Below are 21,683 nucleotides of genomic sequence, written 5' to 3'. Positions count from 1 at the left end.
TTATGGTGAAAGATAATGAATATGTTTAAATTTAAATCATATATGTGAATAATTTTATTTATATTTATTTCTTTCTACTAAAAAAAATAATGAACTTTTTAGGTCAAAATTTGAGTAATTTATCTTTAAATTCAAATTGTCATATAAAACTAACCATAATAAACAATTTAGTGATAAACTTAATTATTTAATTAAAATGTACTCACATTAGTGATTTAAATTAATCGACTTTTTACAAACAAGAAAAAGCAACGGGAAATCTCCATCCCGATCTCCGTGGAAAATTTTACGGAGATGCGGAATGAAATGAGAAGCGGAGATGGGAATGGAGAATGACATCTCCGACCACGTCTCGTCCATGGACATCTGTAAATGTGAGGCATGATTTAGATATGAGATTTTGACTTTTGAAATTCAATGAATTATTTTTTTTTTAAATAAAAAAAAGTAGGATAAAATTGAAGAGAAGAGGAAAGTTTGGTGGAGAGGGCAGAAGGGCAGGTGTTAGGGTTAGGGTTAGGGCAGCTACCGAAAAATGTGGACACAAAATAAGGACTGTACCCACCAAACAATAAAACTATAAATGAATGTCTTCTTCTTTTTTTTTATATAATTTTTATAAGATAATAAATGAATGTCATTTATCTTTAGCCTTTTCGGTAAAACGACAACTCTTCCTTTTTACTGTCTCCCTTTTTATTATGATACGATGCTTAATATTATTTATTCCCTCTCTTTCCTTCATAAATTATTTCCTTTTTTTCTTTTCTTTTTTTTTATTTTCTACTTTTGGCCATTTGAGTTTAAGCAATATGGTAGATGATTTTGCACTGAATTTTGTATATTTATATCTTTTTTTAGTTCAATATGATGTGGGAGATCTAAATTTTAGATATTTTGGTAGAGAGTATACATTATAATAATAAAGAAATGATTCGGTGGCTTGTAAAGAACAACATATTAAATAAATGATTTTACGGTATGAATTCCTGAGATGAATTGTAAAAAGTCTGTCGCATAGGGTGAAGGATTCGAATCTCAGATATCGAGGTTGGTAGTATAATTTATGTCAGTTGAGCTATATTTGTTTTGTCGAGGCTGTCAATTTAAACATAATTTAACAAATAAAAGATCTATTTTATTATCTTCTATAAGATTAAATGTTTGATCTTCTCTCTCATTTTGTTTGGAATTAAAAATTAGATTAAATCTTTTTTTTGGTCCAGGATTTGTTATGTTTTAATTCAAATTTTTAAAATATTTTTTTTTTAGTTTTTAGAACTCAACTATTTTTGTACTTACGTTTATTTTAATTTTAACAAATTGATGGCATAGCTTCAAGAATGCGAATTAATATGATGATATAAAACATAATTTCAAGCCACGTAGATTAGAAAGGAGCATTAAACAAGAATATTAGAGAGAAAAAGAATAGAGAAAGAACCAAAGTGACTGTTTAGTAAAAGTTCTAAAACTAAAATGGATATTTTAGTGGTTGAAAAATATAACCACATAAATTAGAATAAGTGAGGTATGGAGTTATGAACTTCTATTTTTAACATAAGGTTTTTTGTATGATCGATCTAAAATTTTGGAGTGAAAAATGAAAATTGTCCCACCATTTGAAAACAAGATTTTTTGATCTTTTGTTGATGTCAAATTCGTGTATAATTACCAAAATGACCTCTTCCTTTCCTCGCTCATAAATTACTCTCCACTCTCTCCTCTCGCACAATTGGAGCTGGTGCTTAATTTCACCAAAGTTGGTTGCGTTGGAGAAGAAAATGAATAAGGAAAATGCTTAGTCGAAATCGGTCTGCCAGAGAAGGAGAAACGGGGGAAAAAAGGAGTTTTGCCTAAGTTAGTCCATCAGAGAAGCTTGGTTGCACCGAAGAAGAAGGAAAGTAGAAAAGAAGGAAATACAAAAGAAGAAAAAAAATCGTAACTTCACTCATTAATGACATCAGCAGAAGGTCAGTTAACATTGTTTTTAAAAAGTTGGGCACATTTTGGGCCTTTAAAATAATTCAATTGTGCAATTATTGTATATATCAATATATTATCACTGTATTTTATTCACTTCTAGAAACGAAAAAATTTAGGAGGCGTTTGGGGCAAGGAGTTGGTTATTGTAGCTCTAGATTATTATAGTTGGGTTATAATAGTTTATGTTTGAGGTATAGATTATTTTACTTTGAGTTATAATAGTATGTGTTTGAGGTGTAAATTATTTTAGTTTGAAAAGAAAATAGTAAACTGTAACAAAGAATACAAAAAGTGATGAATGTAAAATAGTAAAACTATAGCAAATAGTAAAAACTGTAGCATATGAGAAATTTTGAAATAATATTGATTGTAGCGAATTGAAAACTACAAAATGGTATTTACTATAGCAAGAGATAGTTATTATAATCTTAGAAAAGTTCTTGCCCCAAACGTTTCCTTAATGATTTAGTGAAAGATAACTCACTCATATTGCTTCAAAATTGCTCTCCTAAGATAGCAAATATAATAGGGAAATTGCATGGGCTTGATAAGATCAACCAAAATAGAGTAAAGTTGAATGAAATTTTGAATAATTTGAAGTCAATTATGAAATAGAAACATTCCCTTTAGGAAAAAAATTCAAACCAAAGCTGAGAGTCTTCAGACAGAAGGGAATGTCCTATCTCACAATTTTGACCAATTTTCTGAATCTGAACTATTGGTCAACAGTAGTCCAATAAACCACCTATTCCCATTAGTTATTGAATAAATTTAATATTCAAACCACACATGTTCCAATCTATACATCTTTTATAAGTAACTATTTAATCTTATAATTTAAGTTGCATCAATTATATAGATCTTCTTGTACTTTAAAATTACAATTTATTCCCCTCTAAAGGCTATTCTTTATTTTATTGTTTTTTTAAAGGGAAAAAAACTAGATTTTAAACTAGACTTAATAAATATATATCTCATTGGATTTAAACCCTATTTTGGTTCCTAAAATTTTATTCTATTTTAATGCATAAACTTACCCAAAAAAAAAAAATTGTTATAAATAACAAAATGCTAAAAATATTTTTAAATATATCAAAAAATCATTATCAATATAGACACAATAATGGCATGACTTGCTTACCACCAATGTTTAAAATATCGATGTCAATGAAAATATTGAGATCTTAATTTTACGAAAAATCCAATATAAATATTGATAAAATATCAATTTTGATGGATATTTAAAAAAAATTATAAAAACCAAAAATTCAAAAAATAAATTTAAATTAATAACTAAACATTTTATTATTTTTCAATAAGTAAAAAGGAGAATTATTTCAAATGATAAAATTATTGAAAATATTTACAAGATAGAGCAAAATTGTAGAACTATTAATAATAGATGTTGATAGACTTCTATTAATGTCACTAATAAAAGTTTATCAGCATTTATTATTAATAGTTCTAAAATTTTGTTATATTTTGTAAATATTTTAATTTATTTTTCTATATTTGACTATATTTGGTAAAAATATCTATTATTTATTTGTTTATATTAATGAAATTTTCATGTTTATTTTTTGTGTTCTATAGATTTTTCTACAATATCATGGAAATATTAATTCACACTTCATGTTAATATCGAATTTATGAAGACGTGAAAATAGCAATAAATCAATAAAAATTTAATACTATACTTATCATATAAGGTCACGACTCTAAAGTGGATTGGCAAATAAACTCAATGCCATTATTCTGTTGCTCCATTAACAACATACTAATGGTAGAGAATATTTTTTAAAAGTTAAGTGCAAAATAAACATTTCAAAAGTTTTAAGAATAAAAATAAAACAAAACCATTATAAGTTTTAAACCATCTAAATAATATTGTAATGCTATTGGGTATAAATAATAAATAAGTTTTAATGTTATTCGTTATAAATGATTACTTAATTAATTAAATCTAGAAATTAAATTAATACAAATTTGAACAACACATGCTAAACCAAAAGTGTATTTTTTAACCTAAAAGAAATTACATAACAAAAAGAGAATCAATCCATTGAAGAAAGCAAATGCTCAAATGCTACATTACAGTTAAAGGGTTTAAGGACTCAAGAAATCATGAAGCTCAAAAAAAAAAAAAGACTATTCCATTATATTAGCATTTCAAGCATATACAGATCCATAGGAAAGAGCCATTAACAAAACAGCAGCTTGTTCTTCCTCTCCCAACTGTCTCCTTTGCATTAATTCATTTCTACCAAACGCCATTGATCTCCATTTCAAGCTTTCTCTCCCAATTTTTGTTTGATTTCCACCGCCATTGTTGCTTCTGTTACTACTTCCTTTGCTTTTCCTCTCCACTTCCCCTCCTCTGTTTAAACCTAGAAGCGATCTTCTCTTCTTCCTACTTCTGATCCCACACGCATTGCAAAGAGACTGAAAGAAAATAAGCTCCGATCGTTAAAATCGAGCAACAGAAATGGAGAATCAAACAGAATATTCGATCAAGTTTAGAGATGGAGATGACCAAGATCAAATCACCTTAGGGCCAGCTGGACCTCCACGCCAGAGAGGAGTCTTTGTCGTACCACAATCAGCGCAGGTCTTCTTATTCTGCTCGCTTTCCGCCGGAGAAGATTTTCCGGCATCCTTGAACTCCGATCCCTATATTCCAGCACAGTACAATCGAATCAGTACTCAATAATTTCAAAATCGGTAAGAAAATCAACTCAATAAGAGACTGGCGAATCGCGATCACTCACTTCCTCGATCGGATCCATCATTTATCAGTAGAAATCTCAGAGATCTGGGACGAAACGAGAAAATAAGCACCGGAACTCGAAGCGGAAAGTGGATATTGACGATTGAAAGAGATGGAGACGAATTGGAGTCATAAAATCGAAGGAAAAGAAAGGAGAAATGCACTGAAAAGAAGAACTCAAACTCGAATTAAAAGGAAGTAAGGAGAAGCTTGAACAGAAGATCAGACTAACAAAGCCACATAATAATCAGTACTGGAACAGAAAATGCGATGAACAGCAACTACAAAAACAGTGAAAAAGGAGATAATCGAAATCTGAAAGAGGAAAAAGATGAAACCGACATGCAGAGATAGAGAGAGAGAGGAAGAACAGAGTGAGAGCGATCAGTGGCACGAAGAAAGAGAGGAAGAAGATGATGATGAAGAATTGAACCGACACGGTTTAGCAGCCGCTTTAGGGTAGAAAAAACCGACTTAATATACAACCGGATAACGAAACCCTAGCCATCGATCTTTTTTTCGAAATGACGAAAATACCCTCTACTCGACTTTCTCATTGTACCCGCCAAAATGACACTAGAAAAAGAATCCCTCCCAAATTTGATTATTATTAAATATTAAAAGGTAAAACGCGCTATATTTCAATTTCAAATCCTTCTATTCTTTATTTTTCTTTTTTCTTTTTTTTTTTTTAAAGAAAAATGGTTGAAATTTCATTGTTGTCCCTCTATTTTGAGTTTTTCTAATTCCAGTCTTCTGTAATGTTGAATTTTAGTATATCTATTTTCAATAAATTTAAATTTTAGTTTTTGAATTTAATTTTTATCAAAATTAAGAAAATACAAGGAATGAATATGTATTTTAAAAAATTACAATAAAAATGTTAATAGATAATAAAATAATTGAAAAAAATCATTGATAAACTAGAAATATGGATGAAAGTTAAGATTTATTGAAAGTACATGAACTAAAATGAACAAATTATAAAATACAAAATCAAAATGATATTTTAACACAAAAATGATGGTACACTTTCAAATGTTTCTCTCTACATTCAACTTAGTCTTGGGTCTTACAATTCTTATCTTTATAGCTCAAATACAACTTTTTTTGGATTTTTGTACGGATTATCCCCTTTGGATGGTCCAATTGAAAAATGTCCGTATTGAAAGATTTCCTAAAATTTAACATTTTGCTTAAGTTAGTCATCTGTGAAATTTTTCTAATTTCTACTCCGTCTTTTTTAGTGTTTGATGATGATAACCAATTTGGAGTTGTTTTGTTGTTATTATTGGGACATGTTGTCTAACCGACTACACAAAATTCTAATAGAGCCCAAAAGGTTTTGTGCATTTTGGAATATCATGGGAAGGTTACAACAATTAAGTTGGTTCTTCCTCTTGTTGTCAGCATCTCTTGGACAGATGAGATGAGGTTAATGCTTGGGTTCTACCCATCGAAGGAGTCCCGAAGATGACTGTAGACGCTTCTTATCACCCCTATCACAGCCTTGTGCGGTTCTCTCGTACTAGTTTCGCCAAATTCCTGTCGTTGTTTATGGACGTTCTTCTCATTGAAGTTCTCCCTATGTTGCTCATTACATGAAGCTCGGAGGCATGATCTCTTAAATATTTGGGTGAAATCGAATGCCCCTACACTAATCTCTACTATCCATAAAACAAGCTTCAACTATCTTCGCAAGGTACCATTTTGGATGAAAATCGAACTTGAATTAGCTAATTGTGCGAATTAAAGTCTGTACTTTCAGTTCTAAATCCACAAATCGTGTTGTTCATACTATTATTGGGAGGGCTTTAACTAATGAGGTTGGGACATTGGTCTTTGAAGTGGTTAATAACTTTCGTTCTTCAGCATTCAATATTATGCTTTATTTATCAATATAAACGTTGAAACCTACTAATAAAACTACTTTAGAAATTATAAGATCACCTGAGATTAATAATAAAATTTTAAAAAAAAAATTAAAAAAATCTGATATAGAGATTATTGAATGAGAAACAGTGTTCCATAAACTAGTATAAAAGAGAATAATAGAAAAGAATATGAAGTCACACAACCTATTGTATGTTTGTGGTAATTTCATAAATTTGTTCATCTATTTTTATATTAGATATATTAGTAAATTGAGGTGGTCAAATATCACGTTTACACGCTGATGGCCCAACAGTAACCCAATAAAAAGCGAGCCAACCGCAGGCTAATGGGCCAGCATCTACAATTGCGTGGACCCATTAAATTTTCTTTGTACACACAAAACCGTTAAACTCGGGGCCTCAATTGGGCTATATTAGATTTCCTAAACATAAGCCTAGGGCCCACTGGGCCATTTTATTTGAGATTGAAAAGGACTCAAACACCAGGGGCTTTTCTTTTTCTCTTGAGAGACATTCTAGTATCCTTTATTTTTCAAAATAGAAATGGGTTAAAAACACTTTTAAAATAGAGAAATTCTTATAAATAGAAAAATTCTAAAAATATTTAGACTTTATAAAAAAAAATAATAATAATAATAATAAAATCTAATACTTTGTACTTTTAAAACTTTTGGTTAAAACATGTAGATATTTTTAAATATTTTTTATATTTAAAAAGATCTCCTTTTAAAATACTTTTTTGGTCCTAAATTTTGAAAAATGTGTCTGCATTTGGTCAATTTTAAGTCTCTAAATTTTCTAGATTTCTTTACTAATAAAATCATTAAATATAAATATAAAATGGACTAGAAAAATGGTACGCAAATGTGCTATATCTTCGAATAGATATACTTTGAATATAGCAATTCGGATATAATGGCTGAATTTGCAAGTCCCTGGAAAGAAAATCAATACCACTATCATAACTAATTCTTTTGAAAAAAATAAGTTCCATGAGATGTGAAAAGTGCACCAAATATACCCAACCAAGAGCTCCCAGAATTCATGTTATTGAAAAAAAAAAAAAAAAAAAAATTAAAAAAAAAATCTGCTCTTCTAAAAAGAAAGGAGAGAAAAATATAATAAGTAATATAACTAAAAAAAAAGTACAAACAAGGCCCCATCCACATGATCCTTCCAAAGACCACAGAACCAGGAAAATCCAAACAGGAAATGAAAATCCAAAATCACAACCAGAATACAAAAGCCAGCTAAATACTTTGCATGAAATCATGTGCATCAAATAATAATAAAAAAGAAAAATACAAAGGTACCACCAATTTCTTTCCTAGCAATAACAAAGTTAATAATAAAAATACTATATTCACTCGATAAGTCAAAACAAATCCCAACTCCGAAGCAATTGCCAGTAAATCCCAACTCCGAAGCAATTGCCAGTAAAAAACAACAATCACGAATGACCTAAAATATGGTAAAGAAGAAAAAAAAATAACAGACTCGATGCCAAAATGAGAGAAAAAAAAAAAAAAAACACCCTGCGCTACCAGACCCATCCCAACTAAGTACACAAATCAAATGCTTATGATGCAACCCATAATTGCCCAGTTGAGCACATTATTATTACATGGTACAATGCAATGCAGATATTTTGTGAACACTGATGCTACGTCATCGTGCCAAAACGACCTACCTTTTTCCCATTCATTTTGGCAGTCGTCGTAGAACTGAACTCTGCCCCCTCTTTAAGCATCTCCTTGAACACAATGTGAACTGGACCAGACCAGACCAGACTAAAAACTCAATATTAAGATGCCCCAGATTGGACCCGAATTGAATCCAATCGACCCCGACAAATAAGCTTGTGAGCCGACACATGTACTACTCTCCTTCGTATCATCACCAAAAGCGCTGCAAAATTTTTGGGTGAAAAACGAAGCAATTACATTAATGAATATAGCTCTCATCATCTCAAGAAACTGATGTAAGTGAAGTTAAAGATGATGAACAGCACATACCATATCCTTCAGTCTTCAACTAAAGTTGAATCCACCAGAAGGAACTGGAAGTTCGTTTCCTCCGAAGCGGAAACCAGGCTGAGCCCCACCATCAGTTGTGGGCAATGCCTCGTCCTCTTCCTCCAACCAATACGTCTCGAGTATTTTGACAGCCTTCTCATAAATCTCATGGTTGTCGTGACTCTGGAGATTTTCAATCTTTTCTAAACCCTCAGCATCATCAATCATTTGTGCATATAGATTAACGTCTCCATTGGTACCCAGATTCTTTTCGGCTTCTCCGACCTTCAAAATGTTCTCTAGCCCCTCTAAACAGACTGTAACAATCCTTGGATCTGGGCATACAAGAAGATCGCACAATGGTTTGATGCACCCTTGACTGACAAGGTACCTATACAGAAAGAAAGGTGGTCAAACCAAAGAAAAAAACTCCAAGATGGGGGAGAAAGAAACTTCTAACACAACTTACTTAATTTGCTCATGAGTGCCACCGGATGTTGCATTCGAAATTGCCCATGCAGCCTCTTTTTTTATATCGAACTCAGCATTTTGAAGCAAATTGACAAGTGGAGGTATTAAACCAGCTTCAATGACAGCCTGCATTTTGAAGGACACAGATCTTAGGTTTAATCTTTTAAGTCCACCAAACAAATAAGTAATCAACAGGCAAAGACTTCAGTCGTTGACGTAATTGCTGTTGCTGTTGGAAACTATAACCTATGTCAATCAAATACACAAACCCTAAGTTCAATTAGCATGTCTGACATTGCCGAATTTTAAAATCCTCTCTTACCTGGATTTGTTCCTTGTTTCCAGCAGTAATGTTAGATATCGTCCAGCAAGCTTCTTTCTTGATACTCTTTTTATGATTGTGAGTCAATAAGCTCAGAAGGCATGGAAGCGCACCATCATTAATTATACACTGATAAGATAAACACAATAAGACAAATGATGAAATCAAATGCAAATATTTTAACATAAACATGGCCGTAAACACTATCCAAAGTCCAGTTATGCAGTCATAATTACAGCTTTATTTTGTCTCTTTTTTCTGTGTTTACTTCAATACACACAACGAGCAGAAAACTTACTTAGCACGAGATTAAAAATGTACTCAAAATACTAGAGACCTAATCTAGATTGACAGCCTTCTTGAAATTACCCAGATCGTGTATCTAGTGTAGATGAAAAGGAGTTAAAATTGCAAATAATGAGCATGAAAGTCTCCATTAGTACCTGAGTTTGAATGTCGTCTCCAGTCACAATATTCCCAACTGTGCGAAGGGCAGGAATGAGGACTGATGGTGAAGGATGTCTGAAGTAACCATTACATATTTCCAAATAAGAAAAATGAAAAAGGAGTATTCTCATATAGATAAACTAATATGTGCAGGATTATGCTTACAATAGGAGCTGTACAAGTCGTCCGCACACCCCTGCCTCGATCACGGCTTGGATTTTGTCATTAGTACCATCAGATAGATAAGACAGTGCCCAGCAGGCATCTGTAAGAACCTCTTCATCATTTGAGTGAACTAGGCGCTCAAGAGCTGGAAGAGCTGGCTTTACCTGTCCAAGAAAAATTCACAGGTTATACACAAGCGTGGAAGAATAAGGAAAATTTCTAAATCTCAAACTTCACAATAATTATCGGATGTCCCCAAAGGAACAAACTTCACAATAATTACAAAAAGTAACCTGGTCAAATGGAGGTTGTGGCTTGCCCCTGCAGAAGTTAGAAAGTGTCCAAGTTGCATTTCTCAACATAGAAAGCTTAGCATGCTCATTCAACTGAGAAAGAAGTGGAATCAAAGCTCCGTGGTGGAGAACAAGATCACGGCATGTAGGGGAATCTCCAGCAACATTGCCCAAGGCCCAAACAGCCTAAAAAATTCAGAAACCATGCCATTTGAGTTCCAAATTTCATCCAGAAACTGACATCACGTTAAAATACCTAACAGTTTGTCAAAGTTCTAATATTATACCTGCTCTCGGACATCATCACTAGGAGAAGCAAGTAGCTTAACAAAAATTGGTACTGCACCATGATCAATAACAACCTTCGTGTGTTCTGAGGTTCCAGATGCAATGTTCGTGAGAGCCCAAGCAGCCTCAAACTTCAAGTAACACATACCGTCCAAGTCAGTACAAAAAGAACATCTGATATTAATCCAAACCAATAATACAGTTAACAAGAATGTGAGTTAAAACCTGAAGTTGAGGAAAATCCTCCCTCACAAGAAATTCTACAAAACGCGGAACAACTCCAGATTGAATCACTTCCTCAATGGGAGGGCTTCGTTCTGCAATCGCCAGTACAGAAATCAAAACGACTTAAACTCTCATTGCAAAAAAGAAAAAGAAAAAGAAAAAGAAAAGAAAAAAAGAAAAAAAGAAAAAAGAAAAACAAGAAAACAAACAGACTACATAATGTAATGCACATAAAAGTACCAATCGAAAGCAATTTCCGAAACTGAGTTGTCGCCTCCAGCTGAAGACTGCTATTATCAGACCATACCCCCGCAACCATAGACGGAAGGCTCTCTAACTGCAACCAAAGACCAAAAACCCCTCAAATAACCCCTAAATCGTAAAACCCCTAACCTCCACATCGATAACCCCTTATAGAAAAGTTCAAAGATTTTAAAGATCAGATACCAAAGCCTCAAGAATCAAACATAGATCCAAGATCGTTTACGAAAACAGAATCAACAGAGATTGAAATTGAAACAATCGAATGCTACAATACCTTCTTCTCGACAGTGGAAGTGTGGACGGCAGATGGAAACTGCTGTGCTTGAAGGCCTTCCCTACGCTTCTTCTGAAGACTCTCTTCGCGTTTACTCTTCCTGATCTCGACCATGTTATCCTCTCGCCGGCGTCGGCCCTCTTCGGCATCGACGGAGACCTTATAACGGTTCCGACGAACCTCGGTTCTTGCAGTCGGCCTCAACGACATGCTTCTTGGTCGATTAACTTGGGATGGATTCAAAACCCTAACAGAAATGGGAATTTGCTGAAAGGAATTCAAAAATGATCGGGATCGCCAGAAAAGAGAAAAACCCTAGCAACGACAATAATTGAAAATCCAAGAAGTAGAACCGAACCTTGGTTTGTTTTGAAATACAAGCGTATGAAATGGTTCACAGTTTGGACGAATTTATATAGATCGCTGGTTTGGGAACACAAAAATATATATTTATATTTATATAAAATTAGCAACTGTGATTTTTTTTAAAAAAAAAATAATAATAATAATTAAAATTTTGCCCTTTTAGTTTTAATCCTCAAAATTATTATTGTTTATATATTTTTGCCATTTCTTTTTTCTTTTTTCAAATTTTCAAATTTTCTTACCGTCGTTTAGGCCTAACATTGATAATGGTAATTACGGTTTGAGTAAATTACAATTTTAGCATAAGTCAGACTTGAGGGGGGAAAAACAGGGGGAAAAAACGAAATATTAGTCCTCAAAATTATTATTGTTTATATAATTTTCCCATTACTTCCTTTTTTTGGTTAATTTTTTTTTACCGTGGTTTAGGCTTGACATCCATAATGGTAATTACGGTTTGTGTTAAATTAAATTTATGTTAAATAAGTCCTTGGTTTAAAAATAGAAAAATTAGCAAGTGCTTCCGATTTCAATTCTATATTTAGTTGGTTTTTAAAGATATGATAAATCTCTAAAAAAAAATTTATCTAATAAATTTTTAAATTTTTAATTTTATGTCTAATGAGTTGTTTACTTTTCTTTTAGACGAATTTTTTATTTATTTTATAGCTTTTAAAACTTACTAATATATTTGATGCAAGAATGAGAGTTTAGACCATCGTATTCATTTGGTTTTTTTTTCCTTTCAATTTTTGTAAATTATGTTTGTTTTTTATAAACTTTTTGCTATGGTTTTCATTTTTAGCATTTGCATTATTAGTCAATTTCTATAAACAAATACATTTTTTAGTTTTTAAAACCTGTTTAGATTTTGAAAATACAAAAAACTTACCAAACAAATTAATCAATAGATAAAAATATAGTTTGCAATCTATTTTTTAAAAATAAAAATAATAAATGATTATTAAACAAGATATCTATTAAACACAAAATTCAATTATATGCATGATTCAATTAAAAGAAAATATATTGAAAATGTTGTGTAACTACAAGATGCCCGACAAATTTGATATTCTAAAATTTAGAGATCTATTATTTACGGTTCAAGTTTAGAAACCTATTAAAAACCTGAAAATTTTTGCAACCAAACATATGATATTACCAAAAAAATGATTTAAGTACAATTACATTGTTACGTATTAGTTAAGAGGATGGTAATGTTTTCTAAAAATTAATTGTTATTGAATTGTAGTAGTATTATCTTAATTTATATTGGGTTTAAAAATTTATTTGAAGAATTTACTAAGGTAAGTATTTTTTTCACATGGAGAAATAGAATCGGATATGACCTTAAAATTCATACATTTTTTATGTTCCTTGACTTAAGCTCATTTTAATTATTCATAATCTTATTTTCTTTTCTCTTTTTCTTTTAATAAAATTCCGCCATTTTTATAAATGAAAGAACACACAAACATCTAAAAAATCAAACCCATAAAAAGCAAATGAATGATCCTTTACAAGAAAGGACTCAAACTATACGAAATAATATCTATGAAATAATCACACAAAACTTTCAGAATCGAAGCCTGTCGAGAAACATGAAAGTACACCAGGACCGTAACTCTCTAAGATCTCTTTCCACATTCCTAATCGCTCTACTATTCCGCTCATCCACAAGACTCAAATGACCGTATAAACACTAACAGCTAGAGAAATCGGCCTTTCTCCACATATAGTAGATTGAAGAGGAACCGAACCTTCTGACGACATAACAAATTCGTAATTACATTATATATATATATATATATACTTTTTTTTTCCAAGAAAAAGCATATTCCAGTAAACGATATTTTGACTCATTATGAAATAAATTTGAATTTATTTAACATAAAGTTAAAATTTTTAATAAGCTAAGAAATTTAGTTATTCGACTGCATATGACATTGTAATTTACAACTATACATTTAAAAAGAAAGTAGCTTTATCTATTTTTAAAAATTCGGTCACATGTGAAAAACACGTTAAAATAATAATAATAATAATAACATTTTTCTTACCTAAAAAACATTATGTGTATATATTTTAATTGTTCCCAAACGAGCCATAGTTTGGAAACAGTGCACCATACACATGTACAGTTAAAATCATTATTTTCATATTTAGGATGATATTGAAATATGTCTTTAATATTTCAAAATTAATTTATATCCTATTTGGTAACTATTTAATATTTTATTTTTTATTTTTAAAATTTATGCTTGCTTTATCTAATTTCTTACTCATAGTTTTCGTATTTCTTACGTAACCATTTAAATTTTTATCTAATTCTCTAAAACAAAACCAAGTTTTTAAAAATTACTTTCTTTAGTATTCAATTTTTTATTTTGATTTTGAAAATACTTTTAAAGTATAATAACAAAATATGGAGGGGATGAAAGTGATGTTAAGAATTTATGGTATTTTAAAAAATAAAAAACAAAAAGTCAATTGATTATAAAATGGGGGCCTTAATATTTGATTTTGCACTTTTAAACACTATTTTTACAATAAACATTAATTTTGAATTTTAAAATCACTTTCAAATATATACTTATAATCTGAAATTTTACGCTGGGATTTATAACCTATAGAAACATTATTTTTGTTTATTTGTTTTGTGGATAATAGGAATTATTGGTTAACTTTAACATATGATAATAATGCCTCAAAAAATCTCTATATATAAGACTGATAATAGATATTTTAATATATATTTTTAGGGCAAGTTAGATTAAGGAGTTTCATAATATTTTTGTTAAAACAGAAGTTGGATAATACATGGGTAATGAATCATTTTAAGATTCTCTCAATAATTATACTAACAATTTTTTTTTTTTTTTTTTTGCAGGACAATTAATTATTGCACATATATAATTATTTGATGACGCATGCCGTTATTTTAAAGACATTAAATTGTTATGTTTATTCTTTTTAAGTTTTTTTAAAAAAAGGACATTATATTTATCTACTAAATAGAAATACACCGTTTTAGAACAAAAATATATGAATCTGAATTAAGTTTCAACATTAATCTATTTAACAATTCAGCAATGCACATTAAGAAGAAAAACAATTCAGCAAATGTAATGTAATTAGACATATATATTTATATACCTACCTCAAAAAACATAAGTATTGTACGCACAGATATGTGACGATAGTAATGTAACTTTTCAACTTTCAACTCTCTCATTCCCTTTGTAGATTTGTATTTATTAGTAATTGATAAAAATACCAATTTAGTCCCTTTATTTTGAATTTCAAATCATTTTTGTTGGATATTTTTAAATGTTAACATTTGGTTATTATACTTTTAATAATTTTTAAGATTTGTTATGGGTGATTTTGAACCGAAAGGGTATAATTGACATCTAACGTAAATAGGAACTTCAAAGTCGGCAAGAGAGCATGATACAAATCAAAAGTGGCAACTTAAGACCAAAATGGGCTGGTCACACCAGTGAGCTCGCCCTCAGCTAACTACCAAGGTTGAGGTCGGGCCTTATCAAATATCTAACGGAGGCATGTTCGATCCAATAGATCGGTTTAGGCTCATAATATGGCCTAAGGAAGATGCTCAACCTTTGCCTTGGTCAACGTCGACCCTAGCCAAACATGAAATCAGGTACGTCCTTCGGCTCAACAAGTCATCTAATTATCCCGAGGCGACTCTGAAACCCTAGAGACAAATAAATCAACTTTCTCTATAAATATATAATTATAACTTCATATGAGGTAACTTGAACTTATGACTTCTTCTCCAATATTGAGTTCTTATGTATGACTTTGATATCAGAGCCATTTTTCTTTGTTTTGTAGGTCATCTCTTCCCCAAATTACAAATTTATCATGGTTGTCATATAAAGGTTAGGTTTTTTTCTCATTTCCAAAATTTGGCACCAACAAGATTAGTCCTCATTACTAACTTAAAATTAATTTTTATCAAACTTGTTAATCTAATAATAATAATTTTCATCACAAAAAAGACCCATTCTAAATATATTTCCAAAATGTATGTATAAAAAAATGTTGATAGGTATGTCTTGTTATCTTGTATTTTATTTTTTTTAATCTTTTTTAAAAGGATTTTCACTTTGAATCTAGAGTACTTGTTTTGAATGACTAAGATGTTGAATATATTTACAAATATAATAAAATGTCACCGTCTATTAGTGACAAACAATGACATTTTGTTATATTTGTAAATAAATTGATTCATTTTTTTTATATTTGAAAACAATTCTTCAATCTATCTATTTTGTTTTAAGTATATTTAATTTTATTTACTTAGTTATTACTAGGGGTAATAATTGGTTTAATTTTTTCGTTTTTGGGTGAATCAAACCAATGATATTACAAATAAGAGATCCAAACCAATGTCTAATAAATAAAAAACTAATGGATTGGTTTTTATTTGGTTATGTTTATTATAGATCCAGTTCTTGGTTTCGATACTTTCTTTTTTCCTTCCAATTTTTTATTTTCATTTCCAATTTTATTTTGAATTGGTTCGTTTTGCTAAAAATTAAAATTAGATCTATTTTTTTATAGATTGAAATTTGATGTTTTTTATTTTTTCAATCGGCACTTATTTAAATAAAAAAACATACAAGTGTCATAATAGTTGGTCTTTTTTATAGGGTAAATATCAATTTACATCCTTAATTTTGGATTGTATCAATTTAAAATCCAAACTAATAATTGTATAAATTTAAACCATGAACTTTCATGAGTGTATCAGTTTGAAATCCAAACTAATAATTGTATCCATTTAAACCTTGAACAAGTGTATCAATTTAAACATTCTATTATGTTTTATTTATGGATACACTTGTGAAAGTTTAGGATTCAAATTGATATACTCGTGAAAGTTTAATGTCTAAATTGATACAATTATTAGTTTGGGGTTTAAATTGATATTACCCTCAAAGTTTAGAGTTTTAATTAATAGAACTATTAGTTTAGGATTTAAATTAATAGAACCCTAAAATTCACGGGTATAATTTGATATTTGCCATTTTTTCCCTAAACAACAAATATATGTGCACCACAACTATTAAATATTAAAAGATACCTTTATTTTTTAGGGTATAGATTTAACTAGGTTTAGATTTACTCGTTTTTTTTTCCCTCCCGTTTTCCAGATAATTTTATCTAGATTGAACTTCTCTTAATATCTTTTTGAGCAAAAGTTGAAATTAAAGTAGTTGGTAACATCATATCTAAGATTCAAATGAATATCATACTAGATCGAGATTCTAAAATTTTAGAGGACTCCAAACAATAAACATTCTTGGTAAAATGAATCAGACTTATTAAGATCTACTCCGAAATTATGAAACCGACTAATTACTCATATGGTTTCACAATCGATTCTAGTACAACGATATCTCGATTTTTCTATAAAATATATTTACTCAAAACTACCGTGATTAAACTTTTTAATAGGGCAAGATCAATCAAAATTTGACCTCCTATAAAGCAAATAAGAGATCGCAATTTCTCTCGATCTTTAATACAAGACCCAAATTAAACTAACAAGATAATTTCTTTGTATTGCGGTTAAAAAAGAAAAACATGCTCATGCTTATTCATAAGGGTTATATATATTGAGGAATTTGGGCTGTAATAGCCCAACCCACCCATTCAAAACACGGCCTTGTCCAACGGAATAAATGTGTGGATTTTTTTCCCTTTAAAATACTTGCATATACCTTATTTCTGTTTAATTTAATCTCTATATTTTAAAAATTATTTAATCTAGTCCATATACTTTTAAATTTATTTTCTTTTAGTAGTTATAATTTCAAAATGTTCATTTTGAAATATAAATATTTTTTAAAATTTTGCATTTTAGTTCATTAATTTTCTTCTTCTTCTTTTTTTATCTTATTTTTCCAATTTACACTTTATTCGTTGTTCTTTTTTAAAAAGACACTACCATCATTTATTATAAAATAGTTGTAATTGTGTATAGAATTTATGTTAAAAACTTTTCAAATAAAGAATAAAGTGGTAAAAAATACATGAACTAATGAAGCACAAACAAAAGTTTAGAAATTAAATTAGTATTTAAACTCAAAATCCATTTCAAACCTAATTATAGTATCTAAATCAAAACTTTAATCATAAATATTAAATTTTATAACGGAATTTGAGAAATTTCCTATAAACATTATCCCAATTCACTATTTATTTATTATTTGTAACCACTCCTTAAGATTGTTTGTAGTACCACTCTTTTCAGAGAGGGATGTTCATGGAGCAGGTGTCATCTTACTTTATTTCAATCACCATGATTAAGACTCGATCATAATTAGATGAAGGTAAATTCCAGTCTCAATCTACTTTTTGTTGCTCTTATGGCTTCGATAGACCTTAGGAGAGATTCTTTCACTCTATATCAAACTTTAATTCATGTGTAACTAAGTTTCACTCGACCATACACATCGTTCATACGTGTATTTTTTTATTAGCAATTTTAGCCAGACTCAAGTCTCACTGCTTTACTGATGGAGCGGGAGAGATATTAAGCCAAATCCATGACAAATAAGGAGTCCATCTCTAAGATTAGAGAGTGCAAAGAATAATGTTTTTATAACCTCCCAAAATTTTAGGTGAATTTAAGTTGAATATTTTAAGATATCAAGTTTTGCTTTGGATTTTGGAATCACAATTGGAATATTTTGAGGAGATATTTAATTTAAATTAAAGGGCCTTTTTAAATATAAAAAATATTCACTTTATAACAAAAAGATTAGGAATTTTGGAGTTTTGAAGACAAAGGAAAAGGGGAAATTACTGTTTTAAATTCTATCCTCCTTAATTTGGGAGTTTAGATCAGGAATCGAGAGAAGATAATTGGTTTATTTTATTTGAAATATATTTAAATAAATATTTGAAAGAATTGAAAATTTGAATTTAATTTAAGGTAAGTTGGTCAATTATTTTGGGATTTGAATTTAATTTGATGGATTAGCGGAGATTTAAGAAACGAAAGAGGAAAAAGATTATATTTATACATATATTTGTGTTTTAAGTTAACCACGGGTCTTCCATTACAGCCGTCGTGCTCCTCGATGTCAGCTCTCGGATATTGGCGTACGACAGTTGCGGGCACTGATTCACTTGCATGCACGTCTCTCACTCACATCGGCCGCCGTCCATCGTCACATTTAGGGTCGCTGGAATTTGTGGATTTGGGTAAGATTGTGCTATTTTAATTGCATTTATTAACAATGGTGTTTTGCTCCAATCTATTGATACACATTTGTGGATTTGGGTAAGATTGTACTATTTTAAAAGTGTGCTGTCCCGAGGATTTGAAAGTGGTTTTGGCAAGATTTTGGTGTGTTTTGACACTTTAAGCCCTTTTTGGATTAAGGGTAATTATTGAAAATTAAGTTATTGAATTTTGACTTTGATTTATGTTTAGGATGGGCAACTGAATTGGGTCTTAGAAGTGATTTTGGACCAAACCACTATTTCGATAAGTAAAATTGGAGACATTTGAATAAATTCAATTAATTGGAATTGAACTCCAAAGGTTTAATTTAATTTTTGGCTTAATTATTCTAGGTTGTGTTTGACAAAAGGAAGATAAGCTTACTTAGTTTACTATTGGGCTTAAATTTGAGGTAGGTGTCGTTTTTACTTGTTCGCCTTCAAACTAGTCATTCCTACCACTTGGACGATCTATTTTAGATTGATTCGATTGTTTGATTTAGTGAGATTGACTGGTTGAACTGTTTTGATATGTAAAGTTGACTAAAGATGTACTGGTAATTTTACTATTGTAATTATAACTAATGCTTGCTAAATTTAGATGGTTCTGATTAACTTTTCTTATCTGGACAAGTGTACACATACGATTAATTGTGTGCTTCTTCAGGTCCACACTATAACTGTATATGTGCACATTTATGATTGATTTGTGTACCTTCAGATTATACACTATAACTAATGCGTGTTCCTTGGGGATCACGTTTAGGACTGATTACTGATGTGTGTTCTCTCGAGATCACGTTTACGACTGATTTGTGTACCTTCTGGTTGCACACAATGACTGATGCATATATTACTTCGGGATCACATTTATGACTGATATGTGACTCATTCGAGATCACCACAATTGACATGATGTGGGTATACACCGATGCCTAGATAGACTAGGTAATAGGTTACCTAGAGTGGTGTCTGATAGCGTGTCACTTATTGGGTATTGTTATACTCATTCTTTCTTCCTTTATGTTTTTTCAGGCAATGACAAGAGTCAATCAGCGAGTGACAGATAGACTCATGACAGAGCCATATGGGAACAAAAAATTTAATGTTTTGAATATTTTCTTTGTAAAAGTTTTCAGGGAACCTGATTAAATGTTGATCTATTTGTTCATTTACTGATTTAATAAATTGATTTGATATAGTCATCCCTGGTTTAATAAATTTTAGTTTAATGAACAAAACGTTTGAATGAAAATGTGGTCATATTTAACGGCCTTGTCAGAGTACTCATATGGTCGTTACAATTTTTATATTCAAAAGATAATCAAAAGCTTCTTATTGTAATACTAAAGTGGCTATTTATAACCTTACCAGAAAATAAGACAATTACCAACTTAATTCTAAAAATACCAATTAAACATTAATTAATCTTACCTCAGCGCCAATGTTCTTTTTTTGTTTTTTGTTTTTTTTTTTTTTTATAATTTATATAATGTATGTTACATCTCATTCTATCATCTTGATTCTCAACATGACCATCGTACTTATATAACAATTGAAAGCTTCAACAGGACGAGTTTAAACCCTTCAATGAGTTGAAACAGAATTATAACAATTTATAGAGGCATAATTTATACTTAACGAATTTGGCGATAGCTTGCTACAAGCTAGGCTTTCTACATGCCTAATGGTCGCCTATCAGAATATACCTAGCCATTGAAACATTTGTTACAAAAATTTAGATGAGTGTTGTGCCAATCAGAAATTATCAAGTCCCACTAGTGTTCCTTTTACTTCACAACCCGTAGGGGATCTTCAACTCGAGACTTTCCAAACATCCATCATCAATGCAAGCATATTGCGATGGTTGGAGAGTCCATGCCAAATCATTTTCATATATGGGACCCAAGTTCAAGCCTATAGCGAAACCTCCGTCTATGGAGATGAAAATTGAAAGAAATATGCTTATCATATGCACACACCGACAAAAGAATTTTGTGCAATTTAATGTTATTAGACGAAAGGATATGATATGAACTGCCAAATACTCCTAGATTCGTTATGGTTTATATTTTCTTTAATAGTCTAAATGTAGATCTTTTGTTTTATTAAGATCTATGATGTAGGTTTTGGGAGGCTTTCTAAAGTCTAGCCATTAGATTGTACAAGGCAATTTTTGGGAATAAGATTTTCCCCTTTGTTAGATAGTGTAGATTCATCATCCTCCTTTTGTAATTCTTGATCCAAAGTTGCATGTTCGAGCATTCAAGTAAAATTGATCGACTTGTTTATAAAGTGTTCAAACGTAGGAAACTAGTTTTCCTTAACTCACGATCTTGATCACAAAATAACTTTATCTAACTCTATTTGAAGTTATGCTATTGGTTTAAGGATTCTTAAGTTTGTTAGTTTGTTGAAGTACAAAACCAGAGAGCAAAGAGATGGGATGGTAATCGAATGCAGACTAATATTTGAGCTCTAGATTTCTCATCATATGTCAAGCAATCCTGATCTTTCCCATCAAATCACAAACATCAGAGGGAATACTATGGACAGAAATCAAAATAATTCATCATACATTGTGGGAAAAGTTGGAAGTGGGATGAGAATGTAAGAGAAGCTGCCAAGAACAAGAAAAA

General features: G+C 30.5%; 2 protein-coding genes across 2 annotated transcripts; both read right to left on the bottom strand.

Annotated features, from left to right (window-relative positions):
* Positions 1-4,026: 4,026 nt before the first annotated feature.
* On the bottom strand, positions 4,027-5,279 carry LOC120067779 (GATA transcription factor 15-like). The gene is made up of 3 exons (XM_039019360.2): positions 4,755-5,279; positions 4,534-4,656; positions 4,027-4,428 (listed from the first exon to the last, which is right to left on the bottom strand). The coding sequence occupies exons 1-3, from the start codon at positions 4,773-4,775 to the stop codon at positions 4,156-4,158; spliced, it is 417 nt and encodes a 138-aa protein (XP_038875288.1). The 5' UTR covers positions 4,776-5,279; the 3' UTR covers positions 4,027-4,155.
* Positions 5,280-7,990: 2,711 nt separating this feature from the next.
* On the bottom strand, positions 7,991-11,845 carry LOC120068082 (importin subunit alpha-1-like). Its single transcript, XM_039019777.2, has 11 exons — positions 11,413-11,845; positions 11,115-11,211; positions 10,875-10,966; positions 10,649-10,780; positions 10,362-10,547; positions 10,069-10,232; positions 9,900-9,978; positions 9,457-9,585; positions 9,133-9,260; positions 8,664-9,054; positions 7,991-8,556 (listed from the first exon to the last, which is right to left on the bottom strand). The coding sequence occupies exons 1-10, from the start codon at positions 11,620-11,622 to the stop codon at positions 8,679-8,681; spliced, it is 1,593 nt and encodes a 530-aa protein (XP_038875705.1). The 5' UTR covers positions 11,623-11,845; the 3' UTR covers positions 7,991-8,556; positions 8,664-8,678.
* Between the last annotated feature and the right edge of the window lie 9,838 nt (positions 11,846-21,683).

Source organism: Benincasa hispida, chromosome 12 (genome assembly GCF_027475165.1).
Source record: "Benincasa hispida cultivar pf3 chromosome 12, pf3_genome.v1.1, whole genome shotgun sequence".
Classification (NCBI taxonomy): Eukaryota; Viridiplantae; Streptophyta; class Magnoliopsida; order Cucurbitales; family Cucurbitaceae; genus Benincasa; species Benincasa hispida.
The sequence above is the reverse complement of the archived record's forward strand: the minus strand, read 5'-3'. Positions and strand labels throughout refer to the sequence as shown.